The sequence below is a fragment of the Sycon ciliatum genome, chromosome 3 (assembly GCF_964019385.1).
Source record: "Sycon ciliatum chromosome 3, ocSycCili1.1, whole genome shotgun sequence".
Lineage (NCBI taxonomy): Eukaryota > Metazoa > Porifera > Calcarea > Leucosolenida > Sycettidae > Sycon > Sycon ciliatum.
This window is the reverse complement of record NC_088645.1, coordinates 13,718,333-13,731,083: the sequence shown is the minus strand read 5'-3', so window position 1 is coordinate 13,731,083 and position 12,751 is coordinate 13,718,333. Positions and strand designations below refer to the sequence as shown.

General features: G+C 52.5%; 1 protein-coding gene across 1 annotated transcript; it reads left to right on the top strand.

The window, feature by feature from the left end:
- The first annotated feature begins 369 nt into the window (after positions 1-369).
- On the top strand, positions 370-7,640 carry LOC135812873 (uncharacterized). Its single transcript, XM_065326091.1, has 3 exons — positions 370-811; positions 1,359-1,473; positions 2,396-7,640. The coding sequence occupies exons 1-3, from the start codon at positions 370-372 to the stop codon at positions 7,638-7,640; spliced, it is 5,802 nt and encodes a 1,933-aa protein (XP_065182163.1).
- The last annotated feature ends 5,111 nt before the right edge of the window (positions 7,641-12,751 follow it).

The following is a 12,751-nucleotide window of genomic DNA, read 5'->3' as shown; positions in this document are numbered from 1 at the left end:
TCGATGCCTCATGTAATAATGTATTTGGTCGACGAGCTCCGATTTAGGTTCCGCTCGAGTCAGTTTCGCTGAGCCAGCTTTGCACCGTGTAGCTTTTTTGGGTGTTGTGTTCTTGTGCGTGCGGCATAAGGTTTTTGCGGTACCTTTTGTTTGGCTGCGCTGTAATGCATTGAGAGAGTTTTCTTTAGTAGTATTTAGAACAGAAAGAGTCGGTGCTACTCAGTCTTCAAGTATAACAACAGTCTTGTGAACAATGATACAGTCTTCTGCACCAATGTGTGTGCGCGACAGAACATAAACTGGTCCTTCGAGCCGGATCCGAAGAGCGAGATCCGTAGTGATTCCGTGAACGTGCCAGAGTAGGGCACGATGGCGGAAGAGGCTCCAAGACGGAGCGCCAGACGGAATTTTGGACAAAGGCCGTCCAGATTCCTCTCCGACCAGGAATCTGTTCGGAGCCGACGCAAGGCGAAGACGCCCGCACAGTCGGCCAGCGAGTACGATCACAGCAGCCTAGAGAGCTGCAGGAGGGCCGCGATCGAACGACGAGAACAAGAGATGGAGCTGGAAGCAGCTGAACGGATCGCGGAGTTGAAACGCCAGGAACTGGCCCTTGAGATCGAGCTTGCCAACAAGAGGCTAGCCGTGGAGCGAGCCAGGGCAGCAGAACAACGTGAAAGTTTGACCGGCGCTACTAGTACTGAGTATGAGGAACCGCACGTAGAATTTGCAGTTTCTGCATCTGGCAACGCGGAGATCCATGCTCAGTCGGCGGATGGAGAGCAGTCCTCCTCCGACGAGTTCAGTGGCGGTGAGGCGACTGGGCTTGGTGGCAGTTTGCCTGGGGTCCGGAGTCGTAGACCTTTGGCATCGGCACGGATCCGTTCCCCGAACAGCGCCCTGAGCACGGTTCGATCCGACGGAGAGATCCCGCCACCAACGAGGAGCAGGGCCAGACAGTACAGGAGCGACGCAGACGCATCAGTAGAGAGGTTTTGCAGAGCGAACGTTCGCGCGAATTTTCGTTTGACGTCACGAAAAGCGAAACTTCGTGCGAACGTTCGCAGTTTTGAACGCGAAAGTTGCAGGAAACGCGAAACAAACTTTCGCAGTAATTTTCGCTCTTTGTGGACCGCTGGTCAGCCTGGTGCATGCACGGACGATGAGCGACCCTCAATCTTCATATTTGTGCTGGATCTATACTCTTGGCTTGGTCCGCGAGTGCTAGCTTTCCGATAGTTTTGGCAGCCTGTGTTGTTTCATCTCCAGAACCATCTCCGATCTCCTGCTTGGCAGCTTGCTCGTCTTCTCACTGCTCAGAATCGGTTACATCAATCGGATGTCTTTTTGAATCTCAGGTGTTGATGCGCAAGATTACGGCACAAGCCAACCCGGCCCGTTTGTCTGTGGGTCTTCGGCCATGGACAACGTAGTCAAAGAGCTCTCGTCTCAGACCGTGACTCAGGGTACCTGGTGCGCGTGCCGCCACTCGCAACAAACAAATAATCGGATGGAGAACACTTCTCAAAAACAAGCGAGTGCACACGAAATTTTCTTGGAGCGAGAAACATGCAAACGTTCGCAGTAATGTTCGCTCTTTGTGGACTGTTCGTGCGCGGTGAGTCACCCTCAATCCGCTCATGTTTGTGCTTGATCTCTACTCTTGGCTTGGTCCGCGGCATGCTAGCTTTCCTATACTTGTGGCAGCCCGTGTTGCTTCATCTCCGGAACCATCCCCGATCTCCTGCCTGCTCGTCTTCTCACTGCTCAGAGCCGGTTACATCAACGATGCCTTTTTGAATTTCAGGTGTTGATGCGCCAGATTACGGCACAAGCCAACCCGTTTGTCTGTGAGTCTCCGGCCATGGACAAGGTAGTCAAAGAGCTCTCGTCTCAGGCCATGACTCAGGGTGCCGTCACTCGCAACAACAAAATAATCGGATGAAGACCACTTCTCAAACAAGCGAGTGCACGCGAAAATTCCTGGGAGCGAAAAACATGCAAAACACAAATTTCGCGCGAACGTTCGCAATAGTTTTCGCAACCCGGAACGCGAAAATCATTGCGAACGTTCGCTCTGCAAAACCTCTCTAGTCACGGTTTCTGGTGTTTTCAGCACACGCGCTCCTGACTCCAGAGTGCATGCAAGTGACAGGTCAGTGTTGCAGCAGAACACTCAAGTGCAGCCTCTGAGTCTGACTGGTGTGAGTGCTAGTGGGACAGTCCAGCCCTGTTTGGCAGCTACTAGTAGTACTACTAGTACTACTAGCCAGAGTGTACATGTAGCAGCAAGCAGTGGTACTAGCCATGTGACAACAGCACATAGTAGTATGAACCAAAGACCAGCCCATAGGCACAGAGCTAGCCTATTGCGTTACAACTCACCTGCTGCCAGCAACCAGCCTACTCCCACAGCCACCTCTGCACAGGCCCAGCCCAGGAATGACAGACCAGTGCCAGCACCAAGGGTCAGGAAGAGTGCCAAGCAAACAGCTGACAAGAGTGCATTGAGCCATGCTGCAGCAGAGTTTGTGCCGTTGGCACCTGCACCACAGCAAGCGAATGTGTTACCTGGTGGCGGCACGAACTGGCCGGATGCGTTCTACCAGCTTTGCCTGGGCAGGTCCCTGAAGCCGCTCGACTTGCCGAAGTTTGACGGTCAGAGACCGTCGTACCTAAAGTGGAAACAGCGATTCCTCCACTTGGTCCATGAGAACCCGCTCATGTCTGAGGACTACAAGCTGGCTCACCTTCGGGAGGCATTAGCCGGCGGTTCTGCAGCAGACCTAATTGCAGACGTGCTGGATGGTCCAGGCGCCTACACTGCCATCATGGAGGAGCTGGATCGATGGTTTGGTGGGAAGGACCGCAACCTAGAGCAACAGGAGCGAGAGCTCATGGCATGGCCTCGAATTACAAACGAGAGAGACCTGGCAACAATGAAGCAGTTTGCCGTGAAACTGCGAAACACGTTGCTCAACATGAAAGTGGCCAACATCACTCCAGGCCGTGAGTTGTATTTGTCGATTACGCAGAAGGTGCCAAGGGCAGTGCTGGCGGCATATTTTGACAAGTACGACGATACACGGTGCGACGCTGAGACGTTCTCAGAGTTCGTCATGAAACGCGTGCACAAAATGACGCGTGTAGAGGAGCGTCTCGCGCCTCAGGAACCAACCAGCTCCAGCAAGCCAACAGGCCAATCAGTTCGGCCGCCGGTTCCCCCCAGACGACACATGCCGTCAATGCAGCACACTCTGGCGGCAGCAATAGAGCCTTGCGGCCTCTGTGGAGACCCTCACCATCTCGCGAAGTGCCCTGATTTCCAGAGGCTTACAGTCGATAAGCGGTGGGATTTTGTGCGCGGGCACAAAGGTGTGTGCAGCTGTTGTCTCTCCCGTGGTCACTGGTCCAACGAGTGCAGGACCAACTGCAGCATATGCAAGCGGCGCCACCATCAACTGCTACACTCAGACCGATCGAAGAGGGAGTTTAGCAGAGCTGATCAGGCAAGGTGGTCGCCAGCGGACGCCAACGGTGGTCGACGAGAAACAGCACACACGACCATGACCATTGACACAACTCTAGCGGCTGACAGGAAGTCGGGAGAACAGCAAGAAACAACCTCTGCACCATTGTCATTTATGACTGCGCCGGTTCTTGTCAAGTACCGTGACAGATGTGTAAGAGGGACGGCACTCTTAGACCCGGCATCTTCAACCAGCTACGTTCGGCAGCACATTGCCTCAGCAGTCGGAGCAGACGGCCCACGTGAGCCACTAACCGCATCGGTCTTGAGTGGTGAGGTAGTGAGCGGAGTGTTTGAACATGTGACTATCTCCGTTGAGGCAGTTGACGGCTCAGCGGCATCTGAGTTCCGTGCTTGGGCCATGCCATCGGTGTGCCCTAGTGTCAAACCTGTTGACTGGAGTACAACCAAGCATGCCTGGGAGGACCTCAAGGACATACCATTTCCAGCTCTGTGCAGTGGGCAGATTGACGTGCTGATCGGCCTCAATGCAATCCAGCTTCATACTGTGCTGGAAGAGATTACCACACAGCACCCCAGCCATGTAATTGCCCGGCACACTCCACTAGGCTGGGTATGTCTGAGCCCAGGGAGAGCTGAGTCGAGCCCGGCCAGTTTTTCAGCAGTTGTCACGCCGACCTCAGAAGAGATGAGCCTCGAGGTACTCGTCAGAAATCACCTTGAGATGGAGTCAGCTGGCACGAGGCCACCCAGTTACGACAGCATGCCATCAGCAGACGATAGGCAAGTCGAAGAGCGTACAACTGCCACGGCGCAGTTTGCCAGTGGCAGAGTGGAGCTGGGCGTTCCGTGGATTGAGATGGAGCCTCACGTTTCCTCAAATCGTCCGCAAGCCGCACAGCGACTGCGCAGCCTGGAGCACTCGCTAAGCCGCCGTCCGAGTGTACGGCAACGGTACCATGACGTTATGCAGAGTCATCTCGCCAAGGGATACATCCGCGAAGTACCCAGTGAAGAGGTAGACGGTGACGGTGACAATCAATGGTTTCTCCCCCACTTCCCAGTGGTTCGAGATGACAAAGAGACGACCAAGGTGCGGATAGTTTTCGACGCCGCAGCCAAATGGGACGGCCGCTCTATCAATGATGAGATGCACAGTGGCCCGGCACTTCAGACAGACCTCGTCAAGGTCCTGATTCGTTTCTGCTCTGAACCGGTGGCACTCGTAGCTGATATTTCGGAGATGTTCTTGCAAGTGATGCTCAGGAAATCTGACCGCAAGTACCACCGTTTCCTCTGGCGGTTCGACGACGGCCCGGCACACGTCTATGAGTTTCAGCGCGTGGTGTTTGGTATCAAGGCCTCTCCGTACCTGGCAGGCAGGGCGGTCCAAGAAGTGTTGCGTCGGTTTGGCCCTGAGTATCCAGCACACACTATAGAAGCTCTGGAGCGCAGCCGTTACATTGATGATCTGCTTGCGTCGAGGCCCACAGTCGCGGACGCTGTGAAAAGCCGCTTGCACTGTCAGGAGATCCTAGCTCACGGTGGATTCCACTTACGCAAGTGGTTGTCTAATAGCGCAGAGGTCGTGGAAAGCGTTCCGGTAGCAGATCGCGCAGCATCCACAGTGGTCAACGTCGGCGACCATGTGCACTGCACCCTGCCAACAACGAAGACACTGGGAGTAACCTGGTCAGCAAAGCAGGACACCTTCACCTTCCGCTTCCAGCAACCTCAGCTTTCAAAACTCACTAGACGATCCGTGCTCAGTGGTGTCGCGACAGCTTTCGACCCACGTGGCCAGATTTCGCCATTCATCATCCGAGCGCGCGTCCTACTGCAGGATACGTGGCTTCTCGGCCTGTCTTGGGATGATGAGCTCCCGTCAACAGTAGCCACTAAGTGGAAGGCGTGGTTTGGCGAACTGCCAGCCCTAGCAGCGATAGCAGCGCCGCGCAGCTTCAAGGCATCAGCAGCATCCTCCGTATCCATCCATACCTTCACGGACGCGTCCGACCGCGCTATTGCAGCAGCCACCTACGTTCGAGCTGAAGATAGCTCGGGTGCGGTGCGAGTGACACTCGCCATGGCCAAGGCCAAGACAGCGCCGACCCGTCGTCAGACCATTCCACAGCTGGAGCTTCGTGGAGCAGTGCTCGGACTGAGGATCAGCAGCGAAGTCGGTGATGCTTTGGATGTGCCAATTTCCGAACACACCTTCTGGACCGACTCGATGAATGTTCTGGGATGGATCCGGTCGCACAGCCGTCGATTCAAGGTGGACATTGGCAACCGCGTGTCCGAGCTGCAACGTGCCACCAAGCCGTCCCAGTGGCGACATGTTCCCGGAAAACAGAATCCGGCCGACAAGGGTACGCGTGGGCTAGCAGCGGAGGCATTGGCTAGTGATCAAGAATGGTGGCATGGTCCCAAGTTCCTAGCCAAGAGCGCAGACACTTGGCCACAACAACCGCAGCCTGTCCAAACAGTGGACCTCCCTGGCGAGGTTCAACGAGAATCAACGTTCATGGCTGAGAAGGGTTTCACAAGTCCCGCCGTGGTGGAACGACTCCAACCGGAGCAGTATTCAAGATGGCAGCAGTTGGCTCGCATAACAGCGTGGTGCCAACGCTTTATCTGCAACTGCAGACGCCGCGTTGCCACGAAGGGGGAAGGCCATCCCCACGGAGAGAACGGAGAGATCAACGAGGTCATTGCACTGTTGCAGGTGACAACAGCCACATCAGTGCTTGCAGTGCCAGAGTTAGCAGCGTCAGAGCTACAGGCAGCTGAGGACCACTGGGTACTACAAGCACAGATTGATGTATATGGTTCCACAAGGCATCAGTTAGCAGCCGGCAAGCCAGTGCAAAAGCAAGACCCACTTGCTGCACTAGGACCAGAGCTCGACTCGTCGCGGAAGCAGCTCTTGGTGGTGGGAGGTCGACTGAAAGCATCCAGCCATCTGCCCTATCGGTTGCGTCAGCCAGTCATTCTGCCCGCTAAGCACACTGTCACTAGGTTGATTGTTGAGCAGCAGGACCGAATCTGCAAGCATGCCGCTGGTCCTCAGCACCTCCTGGCCAAGTTGCGCGAGAGGTTCTGGATAGTCAACGGTCTGTCAGTAACGAAAGCTGTGCGCCAAGCTTGTGTTCGATGCCGGCGACAGTGGAGGCCACCAGCATCCCAGATTATGGGTCAGCTACCCGACATCCGTACGGCTGGGTCCCTGCAGGTATTCACTTCATGTGGCATCGACTTTGCGGGCCCATTTCAGACCAAGCAAGGGCGGGGCAGAGCCCAGGCAAAGCGCTACCTATGCCTGTTTACCTGCCTGGAAACGAGAGCCTGCCACCTGGAGTTGGTATACTCTCTGGATACCGATGGTTTCCTCTTGGCTCTGACCCGGTTCACCAAGCGGCGCGGCACGCCCCAGCAGATAGTGACAGACAACGGTACGAATTTCTCAGCAGCAGCCCGTGAGTTGCGAGAGGCAGTTGAGCAGCTTGACCGCCGCGAGATTGCCCGAAGCCTGGCGGACAACCGAGTGAGGTGGCGGTTCAACCCTCCTCGCGCGCCACACTTTGGTGGTGCATTCGAAGTAATGATCAAGGCCGCAAAGAGAGCCCTATACTCGACTCTTGCCAAAGCTGACATCACCGATGAGGAGCTGCACACAGCGTTTGTCATTGCCGAAGAGCTAATCAACTCCCGCCCGCTGATGCCACTGTCTGCAGACCCCGAGGATCCGGAAGCCCTCACACCACAGCATTTCCTTGCTGGACGATGCAGCCCTCCACTGCCTATTGAGCTTGCCGCAGATGCAAGGGACCGGGTACACCCCCGAGAGCGCTACGTCTTAGTTCAACAGCTCCTGAAGGAAGTGTGGACACGGTGGCTCACGGAGTTCGTGCCATTGCTCAACGCTCGCAAGAAGTGGCGCCGGACGCAGAAGAATGTGGAAGTTGGAGACGTCGTACTATGCATGGAGCCTGACACGCCGCGCGGCAAGTGGCCCATGGGCAGAGTGTGCAACACGTTCCCCGGCCCTGATGGCTGCGTCAGAGTAGTTGACGTCTGCATGCGTGGCAAGACCTACCGCCGATCCATTCACCGGCTCATTCCAATCCTCGATATGGCGGATAATTGAGCAGCCTGGTGACATCGGCCGGTAACGCTATCTCAGCTAAGTATCGCAGTGTGACTCTCGAGCAATGTTTGCAATAGCTATGTAAACTGCATGAGTGTGACACTTGTCTTGTTTTGTTTTTCTCTATCTACTTCTCTTAGTTTGTTCGAGACGGTTCTGATCAATACCTGTAGGTTCTAGTTTGCTCGCTTTCATAGCACATTACTGCGGTTACCTCGTACTCACCATTCGTGAGTGAAGGGGGAGATGTTCAGTTGCGGTCTGCTTTCTCGTCCTCTAGCTGTGATCGAGGCCATTGCGGTCATACTGCCTGTTCTCTGTGTTGACCTTAGCTCTTGGTAATATCGCTATCCATGTATGCGCTCAGCTTGGTTGCACCTCGATGCCTCATGTAATAATGTATTTGGTCGACGAGCTCCGATTTAGGTTCCGCTCGAGTCAGTTTCGCTGAGCCAGCTTTGCACCGTGTAGCTTTTTTGGGTGTTGTGTTCTTGTGCGTGCGGCATAAGGTTTTTGCGGTACCTTTTGTTTGGCTGCGCTGTAATGCATTGAGAGAGTTTTCTTTAGTAGTATTTAGAACAGAAAGAGTCGGTGCTACTCAGTCTTCAAGTATAACAACAGTCTTGTGAACAATGATACAGTCTTCTGCACCAATGTGTGTGCGCGACAGAACACAAGCTGAGTTTCATACGCAGCTCTACTGAACAGCTAACTATTAACCTGTATGCCATAAGCATCAGCAGCTTCGGACTTGGATTTGAATCACCTTTCATGAAAGGTGAGTGAAAGACACCTTTTGTCAAAATTGCAGTTTCTGACCTTCACCTTTTTGGCTAATCTCTTCTTCAGCCCTGCTACTTTGACGGTGTGACAGACTCAATGCTGGCATCGGTGACCAGCCTAGGGTTTCCACCTGCCGTAGAATATGCTCGCTGGCTCTTGGACGTCCTTCAAGCATCCATTGAGGGATATTTTACCTCATTGACCACAAATTCACGAATTTCGATCCATGATTGACATCTCACAAGGCCGTGGAAGAAAACAATTCCGCTAAACGCTGCTGATGCTTACAAACTACATTACAATGGCAACTCACTTGTCTGTCGAACTAACAAAAACACTTCATGGGAAGAATGCAATCGTCCTCAACAGTGATATTTTACTCGATTTGTAAAATAATATGCCATGTAAAATTTTTACAAATCACCTCGTAGTGCTAGTTTCACACATCGATTGTGCTAGACAAGGTCACATTTGGAGGCTTTATGCTAGGGCAGTGCCGGTCTTCCCCACATGGGTCATTATGCTAGTTATTATGCTAGCATTATCCGCCGGTGCCTACTGATGAGTCAAAATTCAACTTCCATGCCTCTGATGGAGTGAGGTTTGTTCGCAGGAAGCCTGGAGAACAACACAGCCTGAATTGTTTGCGTGGTACTGTGAAGCATGGAGATGGAGATATCATGTATGGGGATGCATGTCGGCGACGCGCGTTGGACGGCTTTTCAAGGTCAAGGGCATCATGACAGCCAACCAATACAGCGGCATTTTGCAAAATGTCATGCTGCCGACCATGACTGACCTTTTTGCTGATGAACAGGCTATTTTTCAGCAGGGCAATGACCCCAAACATACAGCCAAGGCAACCAAAGCATGGCGCGCGACGCAAGACTTGACGGTGATGGAGTGGCCACCACAGTCACCAGATTTGAATCCAATCGAGAATCTATGGGAAATGCTCAGCCAGCACCGCCAGGGCAGCAGGAGGGCAAAAAATGATGGTGAGCTCTTCACTGAGTGCTAGCAGGCATGATATTCGATTTCACTGGATATCTGCCGCTGCCTCGTCGAATCGATGCCGCGCCACATGGCGGCTATGATCAAGAACAAAGGAGGCCCAGTAAATTGGTACAGGCTGACTCCAGAGAGACTGGCCTTAGTTTCTGTAGGGATTAGAACAGTTTAGATGAGAAATAGTTGACTCTACCCCGCGTATTGTAAATTGTGCAATATTGGCCAAAAGTGATGTCCGGCCGCACATTGCCATACTTAGGGATAAGGACACAGAAAATATACTTTTGGGAAATATTTTTGAATATTCTCCTCTAGACTTTGTATCTGCTCTACAAAATGACAGGTGTACAGCCATTTTGTTGAATATAACCGAGAAATCCACCTGCGGACAAGACTTTTGGCCACCACTGTATATGTACAGTCATGTACATGTATATTGTACAATGTACATATTCGATGTGTGCTGTCATCACACATACACACACACACACACACACACACACACACACACACACACCACCACCACCACCACCACCACCACCACTAGCCCTTTCCCAAAGGTGCTCTTTTAATTCGCACTTAATGCTTTTCGCGTCCCTCAAAATAATTATGCTGAAACAGGGCTCTTTTTTCAGTGAAAACAAGCAAAAAGTGCTCTTTTTTTCAGTGAAGCATAGTCATGATACATGTTCAGATATGAACCCAAGCTGAGAAATGAATACGCCCTCTTCCATTTATGGGTCCACGAAAGACAAAACAGGAAGTAAAGTTCAAAAAACCCACTTTTTACAGCATTGTGTACACCAGGTACAAGCTTCACCAACTTGTTGCCTCCCAAAAAAGCGGCGTGCCAAGGCCCATCGTCGGCATCGAGTTCTCGGAAACTGTGATCGCATGCTTGAGCAAACAGATTTTAGCACTTTTTCAGCTAAAAGAGCTCAAAAAAGGCGATATTCACCAAAAAACGCGATAAAGGGCGAAAGAAACGGGCTTTTCCAAAAAGGGCCAAAAAGGGCGAGCACCTTGGGAAAGGGCTAAGGCCGCGGTCACACATGAAAAGCTTGCACCGCTTTTGCGGAGGCGGAAAGCGGAACTACCGCAGCCGCTTTGGCGGACCACACGATGCAGCGGTCACACATACATGTAGACTACTGTGCTCCTCAACGCTCCGCTTTGGCGGAGAGAATGCAAATGCAGCACGTCCTATGAATTTTTTAGATGTTCTTGTCCGAGTTGAAGCGACCTTCGCTTGTACAAGTAGAGCTATCGTGGATCGCTGACAGGCTGCTGAATGTCTCCTGTCAAGTACACTCGTGGATTTGGGGCGCATTCACTGCGGCCCAGTACAGGTGTATTTGAATATTTCTAGTTTGTTCTACATCAATATCAAATTCAAATAGTTGTATAGCAGGGTGTCGTTGCCTCCTTCTTGTCCGAGTTGAAGCGACCTTCGCTTGTACAAGTAGAGCTATCGTGGATCGCTGACAGGCTGCTGAATGTATCCTGTCAAGTACACTCGTGGATTTGGGGCACATTCACTGCGGCCCAGCACGGGTGTATTTGAATATTTGTTTAGTGTACATCAATATCAAATTCAATAGTTGTATAGCAGGGCTAGGGTGCCGTTGCCTCCTCCATGATCCATCATCGACCCAGCGACTGCGTGGATGCCTGCAGTTGCAGTGAGGGTGTGGCAGAGTACTCTACTACTCCCTGGTTGCAGTCCTAGTATTGCATACTCTGGTGGACGTATTGCTTGGAGAGAGAAGGAGAGAGTTGGAGATCGTCCGCGATCGGGACCAATGAGTTGGGAGACGGATTCCCTCACCAATTATCCACTCATAACGATGCAGTATTGTTTGCGAGATCTCCAGAACGTACAGTTCATTGGCAAAGAAGAACAATATGAAAACTGAATACCAAACGGCAACCAAACAACACCAGAACTCAGTACAGAAGTAGCACACCAAACTCCAAAGCCATCACCATGCAGGTTCCGCCAAAGCGGATCCGCGAAAGCGGAGGCTCCGCTCGCATTTTTTTGGCGTAGCGAAATCCAAACTTTCCGCCAAAGCGTAACTAAGTTACTTACGCCTCCGCCGTTGCCGAGGCAACGGCGGAAGCGTAAGTTACGCTTTGGCGGAACCGCCAAAAAGTGCATGTGTGACCGGGGCCTAACCACCACCACCACCATCACCACCACCATTGACCATTAATTAATGAGCCGGCGCAAGCGAAAAGGGACCACGTGATTTTGAGAAAACCGCACTTGAAGTGAATCAGCTGATTCTCAGCTGTCACGTTCGGATCGAACTTGAAACTGTTCGTTTTTTGGCAATACGCGACTTCTTTGGAGCTCAGTCATTCTTTCTATTGGAGAGCCAGTATCCTACAGCTCCTGTAGAAGAAAACCCTGGCTAAATCGACACACGTACCACCGATCGGCGATCAAAATCGATCGACCGTGACACGTCGACACCTCCGCTGAATAGAATCGCACGCGCGAGCGGAAAGACAAAAAGTTGCTTTCACAGTTTCAGTGCAGTTGTCTTGCCGTCTTCGCTTTCTGCTAAGTCCTTGGGTCGGCGTAGCTCTTCGCTATGAGCCATCGTAAATGTTTCACCGTGAACGAAGCGCTGAAATCTCTCCTGGAAGAGGATGAGGCTGAAGTTTTTGGTGATGAAGAGGAGTCGGACGCCAGTGATGTTTCGGTTCAATCTGACGACGGCGACGATGATGGCGATGACGATGACGATGGTGAACACTTTCTTGAGCAGCGAGTGGATGTCGACGCAGCAGCAGAGCTGTATGTCGGAAAGGCAGAGCCCAAACCTCCGCAGGCTAGCTTCGCAGCAGCTTGTGCAGCGACCGTTGCGCGGGCAGAGGAGGATGACACTGTTCGTCAAAAAGAGAACTGCGGATGTTCAAAAAATTGCTTGCAGCAATTTGACCCAGCTGACATCGAGACGTCGATCCTGAACATGAGAGAAATGGAGTCGCACGAGAGTGAGCTGGTGGTCCTGGGCCTTTTTGAAGCTTTGAGTCATCCTGAAACAGTTTTTGAGAGTGGAGAGAAGCGCAAGAGGGAGCGTTTTACCTACAAATTCCAAGGACTGACTGTCACGTGTACGCACTGTCTAGCAAGAGGCTGAAACGGTACAGAAGCTACCTGGAGAAGAATGGGCTTGTGCCACTAGTGCATGGCAACACAGGCAAACGGCCACACAATGCCCTGGAGTTTGCTGTTGTGAAGTACTGCGTGGAATACATCACTGGGCACGCGGAAGTGTTTGGAATTCCACATCCTGCGCCACTCC

What these genes read in the sequence shown, in the direction of transcription:
- LOC135812873 (XM_065326091.1), top strand. Translation starts at nt 370, where the DNA reads ATGGCGGAAGAGGCTCCAAGACGGAGCGCCAGACGGAATTTTGGACAA. An exon ending in CTCCGACGAGTTCAGTGGCG is followed by an intron (nt 812 to 1,358) that starts GTGAGGCGACTG and finishes TTTGAATCTCAG; the next exon opens with GTGTTGATGCGCAAGATTAC. An exon ending in ACCGTGACTCAGGGTACCTG is followed by an intron (nt 1,474 to 2,395) that starts GTGCGCGTGCCG and finishes ACCTGCTGCCAG; the next exon opens with CAACCAGCCTACTCCCACAG.